General features: G+C 40.0%; 1 protein-coding gene across 1 annotated transcript; it reads left to right on the top strand.

Moving 5' to 3' along the window:
* Window positions 1–674: 674 nt before the first annotated feature.
* On the top strand, window positions 675–9,541 carry LOC139697923 (mucin-2-like). Its single transcript, XM_071596783.1, has 3 exons — window positions 675–721; window positions 3,768–7,954; window positions 9,090–9,541. The coding sequence occupies exons 1-3, from the start codon at window positions 675–677 to the stop codon at window positions 9,539–9,541; spliced, it is 4,686 nt and encodes a 1,561-aa protein (XP_071452884.1).
* The last annotated feature ends 2,547 nt before the right edge of the window (window positions 9,542–12,088 follow it).

The raw sequence follows: 12,088 nt of genomic DNA, 5'->3' as shown, positions 1-12,088 counted from the left end.
CACAGAAGATGGTTCTTCAATAAAAGGACATTGCGATATTTTAAGAATTAGGCCTAGGAGTTTGATCAGGGTGAATGGGAAAAAAACAGAGTTTGAGAATTTGTTTCAGAATATTTTTAGAATTTGAATATATTATGTAACCATGTGAAATCAGCATAAATGCTACAATATTGTTGACATTCAGGTTAATGGCAAATTGGTATAAACGGTATAGCATTATTGTTAGGATTTAAAGATAGTGTGCACAGAAGTCACGATGGAGGCTTGTTTCTGAATGAGAGGTCAAGAATGCATGTTAGTAAATTCGATGTTATGACAAATTGGGGCTGATGCATGGGGCAATATTTGGAGGGGAGGGTAGTCATTGCAGTTTTTTACGCGACAATTGGTGAAGAGACCTAAAGCATAAAGAATGAGGTCTGAAGTATATTCAGTGATATCACGAAGGATTATAACCTGGTGAAATAAAATTTCTATTTAGAGACATAAATGAATGGTTTAAGGCAGAATGCTTGTGAAAAAATATCGGGATTTCTTACGAATGATAATAGAGAAAAAATGAGTTTGTAAATGGAGAAAAATATCTGTCTCGGCATAATGATTTAAGAACGATTCCATTCATTAATATACATGGAAAAGAGGCAACTCAAAAAGCATGATTAATTTTGTGGTATATGACAGATACTGATACTGTAAACGAAGAGTATGAGGTCAATGAGAGGTATTGAATCAGAAGTGAACTCTCAATTTGGGAGCATCAAACTTGTTAAGGCTTAAGAAACTGTACTGAAGCAAAATTTGGATATGCCAAGACCAGCATGAGCATCAGCTAATTGCAGCATATGATACTGGAGTAGTATTTGCAGTGGAAATTGAAGGCACATAGTGAGAAATGAGTATGATATGAAAGACTGTGAATTGTACCTTAAATTGATAATTGGCAAGAATGAAAGAAGCATGATACTCTTGTTTGGTCATGTTGAGAGATTGGATAAGAGTCAGTCAAATCACCAAAATGACATTTGAGAGAAGAGCAAATTGTTTGAGAGGAAAGGGCATATCAAGGAAGTCAGGGAATAATATATCATGGAAGAGGATATTAAGTTTAGGAACACGATGAGATGATTCAGAAATGTAAGAGCATGCACAAACAAATGCATGAATGCTGCAGGGGCAAGAGAAATATGAGAACAGGAGAGTATGGGAGAAAGTAGTACAAAAGAGCCAGTTTCTTTTCATGACCTAATAACAGGTTTTTCTTAACAGCGACCGCCTTGAAATCTTGTGACAACATGAAACAAATGAATGAATGAAATTTGTGCATGTGCTTGTATTTCATGGAGTTTGAAGGCTTTTCGTCACTTTCTAATTCCATCCCCTAAAACTTCTCTCCTGAAAAGTGTGCATTCTAAATACTAAATGGTGAAGGCATATAAACTAAGAGAGGCATCTAGATATTCAAAAAATATTTATATGTTATAGAAGCTAATGCTAATAGCTACATAGATTCTCATGTTTCCATGACAAATTGAACATTAACATTACTCCTTTCTCAATGAATTTGAAATCAGCTTTAGCACATAATGGTACTTTGGTGACATTTGGGAAAAGACCGCAAAAAGAAACTAAAATCTGAAAGAACTATACATACTGAAACTTTTGCAGCTCAGAGTTAAGCAGAGAGGAAAATTCATCATTTTTTTACATAAATAAATAAATATATATAATATATATATATTTATTTATGTATATATATATATATATATATATATATATATATATATATATATATATATATATATATAATATAACATAACATAGTATCAATTTCAGGCAAATGCAAGAATACCACAATGAATATGAAATTCTGAATGTGTAATGATATTTAAAATTCAGGTTTTTTAACATACATAGCAATGATTTATAGATTATTGGAATGTAAATGAAGCAATAATATTTTTCTCATGCTACCTCTCTCATGCATTTGCCATTAGAAAAAGAGACAATGAATTAATTGTGTGGCATTAATAGTTAAACTGTAGCCTTGAGTCTGCATCTATCCTCCTGCTTCAACGACCACGTTTCCGCGCTGTACATAGCTACGCTCCATATCAAAGCTTTTACAAGTCTTTTCTTAACATCCTTACTCTATTCTCTCATCCTTGCTCTATTTTTTGCCCTCCTATTTCAATGTTTGGCGTAGCCTTTTTCTTTCTAGAAAATAACATAAATAACATGGGGGTGGATATACTTTCCCATTTTTCTTTGATAATACTTAGCCCTTTACCATCCTCCATAATTTCCTCTACCACCTGTTGGTACTCCTTCCTTTTCAATCCATTTAATGCTTCTACATTTCATTTTTTATCCCGCCGCCCCAGCCTTATCTTTTTGAAACATACGCTACATGTCATAACAGCTAAATTGTGGTAAGAGTCCACAGGTGACTCTACCAGGGGCACAGGGGCAATTATCATTAATCCCCCCAGCACAGTTTTAGGGATCATCGGAACGTGCAAACCCTTTCACCACGTCAAGGTTGTAGTCCAAGTGGAGGGATATATATATATATATATATATATATATATATATATATATATATATATATATATATATATACATGTACAAAATTAGAAAATGCTACAAATTTATAAATTAGGCCTCAGGTATTCTTTGACACTTTAATAACACTTTTCAATGAGCAATTCACGAACCATTTTCTTAAAGACAGGTACGCATCCTTCTCTTTTTATACATTCAGGTAGATTATTATATAGTTTTATAGTCATAGACTTGGGGCCATTTGTAGCCAAGGTTAAATTAGTTGACCTCGCATGTAGGTTGTGGTTTTGTCTTGTATTATATAAGTGGATGCTGTTCTTAGTTTCATAGTCAGCGCTATGCAATTTAACAAGTATTACACATTGATAAATATACACACAAGGTACAGTTAACAATTTTAACCTTTTAAAAAGAGGTTGACAGTGGGCATAATATTTTTCATTACACATAACTCTCACCATCTTTTTCTGTAACTTCAGGATACTGAGAAGGTGAGAGGGTAGTCCCCACAGTACAATTCCATATGAAATTCTTGAGTGGAATAATCCATAATATAATGTCATCAGTACAATATATATGTATACAGATACATTAACATATATATATATATATATATATATATATATATATATATATATATATATATATATATACATACATACATACATATATCTTTATATATATACGCTAGTGGTCAAAAACACAGAAAAATACAAAAATGAAAACAAACACACTATGCCATGTATTTTCAGTAGCCAAACACACCTACCTTTTTCAAGGCGGAGAGGGACATAACTCCTGAGAGAGAAGGTTCAAGAATGTTGTGTTAATAATAACAAGCATTACACTGGTTGTGTATTATGACATAATAGTATTTTTATCATAAAACAAATTTTATGGCAAAAGTTTTAGAAGTTTGCATTACAACATCAAGACTTCAACAAGACACTAAAATTGCCACTGTATATACTACACATTTTTTCCATTTTGCGTAAAAGATCCGTTATTCTTCTAAATAATTAATTTCCTGTACTTTCATCAGTTAGCTTAAAGAAAAATACCTGTAAACAGACATCATTACACAATATTTAGCTACATAATAAAACGAAGGTTTATGAAAAATTGATTAGTTAAACTCAATAATGATTAATTTTGATAAATATGTTAATTAAATCTAACCAAATTTATATTCTGTCACTTTCTAGGCCACCTACAACTACAACATCGAAACCAGTGTGCTACCCAGGCAGCAGTGACCCTAGATGTCCAAGACCACCTCCACCATCCACCACCCCTAAGCCAGTGTGCTACCCAGGCAGCACTGACCCAAGATGTCCAAGACCACCTCCACCATCCACCACCCCCAAGCCAGTGTGCTACCCAGGCAGCACTGACCCAAGATGTCCAAGACCTCCTCCACCATCAACCACCCCCAAGCCAGTGTGCTACCCAGGAAGCACCGACCCAAGATGTCCAAGACCACCTCCACCATCCACCACCCCCAAGCCAGTGTGCTACCCAGGCAGCACTGACCCTAGATGTCCAAGACCTCCTCCACCATCCACCACCCCCAAGCCAGTGTGCTACCCAGGCAGCACTGACCCAAGATGTCCAAGACCTCCTCCACCATCCACCACCCCCAAGCCAGTATGCTACCCAGGCAGTACTGACCCAAGATGTCCAAGACCTCCTCCACCATCCACCACCCCCAAGCCAGTATGCTACCCAGGCAGTACTGACCCAAGATGTCCAAGACCACCTCCACCATCCACCACCCCCAAGCCAGTGTGCTACCCAGGCAGCACTGACCCAAGATGTCCAAGACCACCTCCACCATCCACCACCCCCAAGCCAGTGTGCTACCCAGGCAGCACTGACCCAAGATGTCCAAGACCTCCTCCACCATCCACCACTCCTAAGCCAGTGTGCTACCCAGGCAGCACTGACCCAAGATGTCCAAGACCTCCTCCACCATCCACCACCCCCAAGCCAGTGTGCTACCCAGGCAGCACTGACCCAAGATGTCCAAGACCTCCTCCACCATCAACCACCCCCAAGCCAGTGTGCTACCCAGGCAGCACTGACCCAAGATGTCCAAGACCACCTCCATCATCCACCACCCCCAAGCCAGTGTGCTACCCAGGCAGCACTGACCCAAGATGTCCAAGACCTCCTCCACCATCCACCACTCCTAAGCCAGTGTGCTACCCAGGCAGCACTGACCCAAGATGTCCAAGACCACCTCCACCATCCACCACCCCCAAGCCAGTGTGTTACCCAGGCAGCACTGACCCAAGATGTCCAAGACCTCCTCCACCATCCACCACCCCCAAGCCAGTGTGCTACCCAGGAAGCACCGACCCAAGATGTCCAAGACCTCCTCCACCATCCACCACTCCTAAGCCAGTGTGCTACCCAGGCAGCACTGACCCAAGATGTCCAAGACCACCTCCACCATCCACCACCCCCAAGCCAGTGTGCTACCCAGGCAGCACTGACCCAAGATGTCCAAGACCACCTCCACCATCCACCACCCCCAAGCCAGTGTGCTACCAAGGCAGCACTGACCCAAGATGTCCAAGGCCTCCTCCACCATCCACCACCCCCAAGCCAGTATGCTACCCAGGCAGTACTGACCCAAGATGTCCAAGACCTCCTCCACCGTCCACCACCCCCAAGCCAGTGTGCTACCCAGGCAGCACTGACCCAAGATGTCCAAGACCTCCTCCACCATCCACCACCCCCAAGCCAGTGTGCTACCCAGGAAGCACCGACCCAAGATGTCCGAGACCACCTTCAACTACAACCACGAAACCTGTTTGCTACCCTGGAAGTAATGACCCCCGCTGTCCCCCACCCACACCAGCCACCACAGACAGACCTAATTGCTATGACGGTAATAATGATCCTCGTTGCCCAGTCCCACCATCTTATCTTCCACCTGTGACAGAAAATCTAAACTGCTATCCAGGAAATAAAGATCCTAGGTGTCCACGACCAACACCAACCACCCTACCTCCATGTTACCCAGGAAGTACAGCTCCTCATTGTCCAAGGTCGCCACCTACAACAACATCTAAGCCAGTTTGCTATCCTGGGAGCACCAATCCAAGGTGCCCAAGGCCTTCCACTACCACCCGAAAACCACTTTGCTATCCTGGCAGTACTGATCCAAGATGTGCACAGCCTACACCAACAACAACATCAAAACCACTGTGCTATCCTGGAATTAATGACCCAAGATGCCCAAAGCCAACTCCCACAACTCTTAGACCACCATGTTACATAGGAAGTCCTGATCCACTATGTCCTAAACCACTGACTACAACCACTAGACCTATATGCTATCCAGGTAGTAAAGACCCAAGGTGCCTACCGCCAGTTACTACAAAGCCAACATGTTATCCTGGAAGCTCTAATCCAAGGTGTCCACAACCTACACCGCCACCACCAACTAAAATTGTCTGTTATCCAGGGAGCAATGACCCAAGATGTCCTCGAACAACTCTGCCTCCACCCACTACAAAGCCACCATGCTACCCTGGAAGCACTGATCCCAGGTGTCCAAAGCCTACACCGCCACCACCAACTAAAATAGTCTGTTATCCAGGTAGCAATGACCCAAGATGTCCTCGAACAACTCTGCCTCCACCCACTACAAAGCCACCATGCTACCCTGGAAGCACTGATCCCAGGTGTCCAAAGCCTACACCGCCACCACCAACTAAAATAGTCTGTTATCCAGGTAGCAATGACCCAAGATGTCCTCGAACAACTCTGCCTCCACCCACTACAAAGCCACCATGCTACCCTGGAAGCACTGATCCCAGGTGTCCAAAGCCTACACCGCCACCACCAACTAAAATAGTCTGTTATCCAGGTAGCAATGACCCAAGATGTCCTCGGACAACTCTGCCTCCACCCACTACAAAGCCACCATGCTACCCTGGAAGCACTGATCCCAGGTGTCCAAAGCCTACACCGCCACCACCAACTAAAATAGTCTGTTATCCAGGTAGCAATGACCCAAGATGTCCTCGAACAACTCTGCCTCCACCCACTACAAAGCCACCATGCTACCCTGGAAGCACTGATCCCAGGTGTCCAAAGCCTACACCGCCACCACCAACTAAAATAGTCTGTTATCCAGGTAGCAATGACCCAAGATGTCCTCGGACAACTCTGCCTCCACCCACTACAAAGCCACCATGCTACCCTGGAAGCACTGATCCCAGGTGTCCAAAGCCTACACCGCCACCACCAACTAAAATAGTCTGTTATCCAGGTAGCAATGACCCAAGATGTCCTCGAACAACTCTGCCTCCACCCACTACAAAGCCACCATGCTACCCTGGAAGCACTGATCCCAGGTGTCCACAGGTTACAACACCCCCCATCACTACTAAGCCACCATGTTACCCTGGGAGCAGAGACCCAAGATGCCCTGCTCCTTACCCACCTGCAACTACACCAAAAGTGCAATTGTGCTATCCAGGAAGTAAAGAACCTTACTGCCAATCGTCAACACCTCTCCCTCCAACAAGACCGCCATGCTATCCTGGAAGTCGAGATCCTTTGTGTGCAATAATAACTACCACTTCCAGACCTATTTGTTATCCAGGAAGCCGTGATCCACAGTGCTTCCCTTCCAGTACTTCAACTTTACCAACTAGGCCCCCTTGTTATCCTGGAAGTAAAAACCCTCGATGTCAAAGGCCAACTCCAACAACATCAAATCCAATATGTTACCCAGGTAGCCCAGATCGAAGATGTAAAACATCTTCAACAGATGCACCATGCTATCCAGGTAGTAATGACCCTAATTGCCCAATAGCAGATCCAACAGGTACTACTATCACCCCTGTTTGCTATCCAGGAAGTAAAAATCCTAACTGCCCACAACCTGAACCATCTACAAGAAGACCAGTATGTTACCCTGGGAGTAGAGACCCTAAATGTAGAAGGCCAGTAACTACAACATCAGTTCCTATTTGTTATCCTGGAAATAATGATCCACAGTGCATTAGGCCTACACTTCCCACAGAAAGGCCTTCAAAGATACCACTATGTTATCCTGGCACAACAGATAAACGTTGCTATTCAACTACTGAAGCTCCTACTCCAAGACCAGGTTGCCTTCCTGGTTTTCCTGGAGCAAACTGCACAGATGTACCCTCAAATAACATAAATAATACTGTACCTCTCTGTGAGCCAGGATCTACAGACCCTAGATGTGTCACGCCAAAACCTCAAATTACCTGTGAATTTGGCTCAAGACGACCAGAATGCTTACCAACACGAAAGCCAATAACTACGCCAATTATACCTTATCAGGTGAAGGATGACTACCATTCAAAGGATGATGACCCAACATTCCATGCCTTCCACTCATGTACGTAATCTATTAGTTTTCTCCTCAAAGTAATTTAGAAATTAGTATAAGTAAATGTGAATTCCTTAAATATTATCATCACATTGTAATTTGAATGATACTCGCATAAAGCAAAAATGCATAATTTTTGTAATAAAACTCCCGTCTATAATCCCCTTTAACATTCCACTAACTTTCTATGCTTGTTCCACCCATGTTTTCTGCCTTTAATGACTACTCTTACTCTTCCTCTCTTAGCCCACCATATAACTTCACCACCTGTCCAACTAAGGCTCTCAATTCTTCTTGACATCCACCCTTCAAAAACCTCCTATACACGCTTATCCTCATCTCAAAGACCAGGTTTCAGATCCATGCAGGACTGTGCTCCATATTTAAGTCTTTTCTAATCTTTTATTTGCAGCTTTACCAAGAGTAGCTGTCATCAATTCTTTTCTTCTTGTAAATTCTTTTTTTCTTGAAATAATTAGTCCCCTTGATGCCATTTTCCTCTAAAATATTACCAGAATATGTGCATGAACTGCTCTGTCCTCTCTGTAGTTTATTTCCTCCTACTTCAATGTTCAGCTTAGCTTTCTAAATTCTACCTTCTGAATCTCATAATGTTTGAGTTCATTTGGTTAATCATCACCATTGAGGATTGAGAGAGCTCCTGCAGAACTTATCTTTACAGCTTTCAACAATAACTGCAATCGCTTTGCTGTCCAACTAACTAATACTTGATCATTGACAAACCTAGGGAATTAAATTCCCCTCAACTCAGTTTCACTGTCCTACACATCACTCATTTGACCATTCTGACTTTCCTTTGCTATATGTAAGTTCTGCATTTAGTCCTAATGCCAGATATCCTTATTCTTCATTAAATGCAATATTTGCTTATCTTGTAATCAATTCCAAGTATCATAATATCAACAAATTTCACAAATATTGTAGAAAATAAGGATTCCATGTCGCTATAGTTGTAGCACTATATAATTCATTATAATAGTCACTTTCATTATGATTCCATTTTAAAATAGTACATTCAATAATTTAGCAGTTCCCCATGGCATGGGAAGTCATTCAATTATTACATGTGATGACGTAGTTAATATGCATAACTACACCAACTAATTCCATGATTTAACCTTAGGGCAATACCAACGTGGGCCATCAAAACGGCGGCCTTTTGGAAAACGTGAACTAGCAGACCAATCTCCCTTGAATGATGACCCTGAAGAGGAAGTCGGTTTGATAAATGAGCCACAGACTGAACAAATTGTATCCAGGAAGAAGAGGGAAGAGCCTTTGAAGCAAGTTATTTCTATAACCTTGGGTGTACGTGGGTTGATGGTTGGGCCAAACGAACAACAAGAAGTAAGGGCCAAACGAGAAGTCAGCAGTCAAAATGAAAACAATAAGCCTATTGAAAATGAGAATGTGGAAGGGCTAATAAGTGCTAACTTAATAGGTGGCGCAGTATTTGCATCAGCAGTCATTTTAGGAATCATAGCCATATTGGTGCGAGTGAAATTTTTCAGCGGCAGAAATAACGTTCGGCAAAATGATAAATTAACCAAGTGCTCAACTACCATTCGTGCATGAATAAAGTAAAAGTGAATTTGGATATGAGTATAGCTGAAAAAATCCTATAATGGATTGAAAATGATTATGTAAAAAAGTGAACTGAGTTTACAAATTGATTCAAATTCAAGGACATGACCATTGTATAAGTGACAAAAAGAAAGAGATTTTATGACTTTTCTGTGTGGCTATTTCTCAACTACTATTTGGCTCATGACTTAAACAATATAAATGTTTAGGGTGACTTTTTATAAAAGGTTATTAAATTTCTCATATTTTTGTACATATATATATTTTTTTACAGTTCTTTTTATTTGTAGAATAACAGTGCATTTGTCTAAATACAATCTACAAGCGTGGTCTGAAAAGTTTCCGACCTCAGAAAAAAAATGTCTTGTATCTTTGTTTGGTCAGAAACTTTTCAGACCACCCTCGTAATCACCTTAAAATAACATTCAGGAAGCAAATATAGTGGAGTTAACGTGAAATGAAAGCTTTCCAATGCAAAAACCAAAGTTAACCACAGGTTTCCATTGTGGATATCAAATTTTACTGAATTTGAATGGATAATTTTTATAGAGTTTAAAGTTTCAGTGAGTTCAGGAATGAATTATAATCATAATATTAAGACCAAGTTCCGACAGAATATCACCAATGAAATTCTTTTGCTGCCAACAAGAAATTGCAAAATTTTACCACCAAACATGATAATAATAATAATACTTTATTCATTTTGAAAAATGGTACAACCATATTAAATGTCATCAATATAAATATTATTTAAAATATAAGATTAAGTTCTTAAATGCGATGAAGATTATCACAAAAGAATTCATCCAATGATATAGAGCAGATTAAAAATTGTGATATGATTCCCATGCCAATATGTATTATATAACTGTCAATATGCATAAAGATTTTAACTCTTCAAACATTTATCTCTTAATCTCCATCTAAAAGAACAATCAGGTTAGAGAAAAGTCAAATTAAAAAGCCCATCATGGGCTTCTCATTAGTTGTAAAGAGAATAACAGGTATTATACTTATCAATCCATTCTTTTGTTCTTCAATTAAAAATGTGATTTCACCACTCTCTCAATTTTTTTGTAAGTCAGCTATACACTTAAAACTAAGAATATATTCAAATTTAAAACTAGAGCCAAAAATGTTGAAAAAGATTATACAAATTTTAGCTGAAGAGCAGAAGAGATTCATATTTACAGGCTTAGTACTGGGTGAATTCTACATCACCTACCACAACAAGCTTTGGGTTGATTATTAGAGATTTTTTCCACTTATCAAGTGAGATAATCTTTTAACCTTAGCAAAAAAAATAAACTTTTTTAATTCCAGACATAACTTTGTTGATACAGTGGATACACATATGAGGGTAGGCTGAAAACTAATGCACACATGCTTGTAGACCAGAAATAAAATGACCTTCAGAAGCACTCCTGGTAGCATGTGGAAGTAACATTCCCCCTCAACACGCTTGCGCAGGTTTGAGGTCATTACATTCATCCAGTGTATTTTGAGAAGCAGAAGTATGGAGACACATTCTAGTGCAATGTCAACTCTAGTTAAACAGCGTACTGTTGTCGAATTTTTAACTGCGGAAAAAGTGACTCCTACTGATATTCATCGTCAGTTAAATGCTATTTATGGTGATGATGCTGTTGATAGGTCTACTGTAAATCGAATGGGTAGTAAAATTTCGTGGTTGCAAGCCTGGAAAAGCCACAATTGTTGATGACATACACAGCAGACGTCCGATCACTGCCACAGACAGTAAATATGGCAAAATCGTCAAAGAGTGGATTCAAAATGACCAGGGAATCACTCCAAAGCATATCGTGAACCATATTGGAATATCCAAGGAATGCATTGGCTTCATTATTGAACAATTGGGGTTCTATAATCTCTATGCACAATGGGTAAAACACCATTTTGAACTGATTCCACAACCTCCTTATTCCCCCAATCTTGCACCTTGCAATTTTTATTTTTTTCCTCAACTCAAGAGACACCTCAAGGTTAATCATTACACCTGGGACGATGGGGTGAAGACAAAAATTCGAAAACAGCACATTGTTTAACTCACATTAATATTGCACCCCAACACATCTCCATACTTCTGCTTCTCAAAAAACACTGGGTGAATGTAACGACCTCAAACCTACACATACGTGTTGAGGAGGAATGTTACTTCCACATGCCACCAGGAGTGCTTCTGAAGGTCATTTTGTTTGCTGTATACAAGCATATGTGCATCCTATCAATAGTGTCAGTCAATTTTCAGTCAAAGGGTTTCTCTTAGACAGAGGCTTTCATAAAAGAATGATTGACTGATTAATCATAGGCACTAGCAAGGATTAGATACCAATTTCCCAAACATTTGTCCATCAGTTAATATCCATGGAAACATCAAAAACACAGCATAAACTTCTAACTCTCACCTTCCAATAGTGTAAAATCCTTGAGTACCCATCATCTCAGCTGTGACCAGCCAGCTCTAAAAGATTGACTGATAAGAAACCAACTCCAATTCGCTTTTCAGCAATGTGGTAT

This window comes from Hetaerina americana, unplaced genomic scaffold, assembly GCF_022747635.1.
Source record: "Hetaerina americana unplaced genomic scaffold, ioHetAmer1.1.p SCAF_8, whole genome shotgun sequence".
In the NCBI taxonomy this organism is placed as follows: domain Eukaryota; kingdom Metazoa; phylum Arthropoda; class Insecta; order Odonata; family Calopterygidae; genus Hetaerina; species Hetaerina americana.
The sequence above is the reverse complement of the archived record's forward strand: the minus strand, read 5'-3'. Positions and strand labels throughout refer to the sequence as shown.

Excerpts from the sequence above, each read along its gene's own strand:
- LOC139697923 (XM_071596783.1), top strand. The coding sequence starts at position 675 with ATGACAGATACTGATACTGTAAACGAAGAGTATGAGGTCAATGAGAG. Across the intron at positions 722-3,767 it reads GAGTATGAGGTCAATGAGAG|GCCACCTACAACTACAACAT; the intron begins GTATTGAATCAG and ends GTCACTTTCTAG. Across the intron at positions 7,955-9,089 it reads ATTCCATGCCTTCCACTCAT|GGCAATACCAACGTGGGCCA; the intron begins GTACGTAATCTA and ends ATTTAACCTTAG.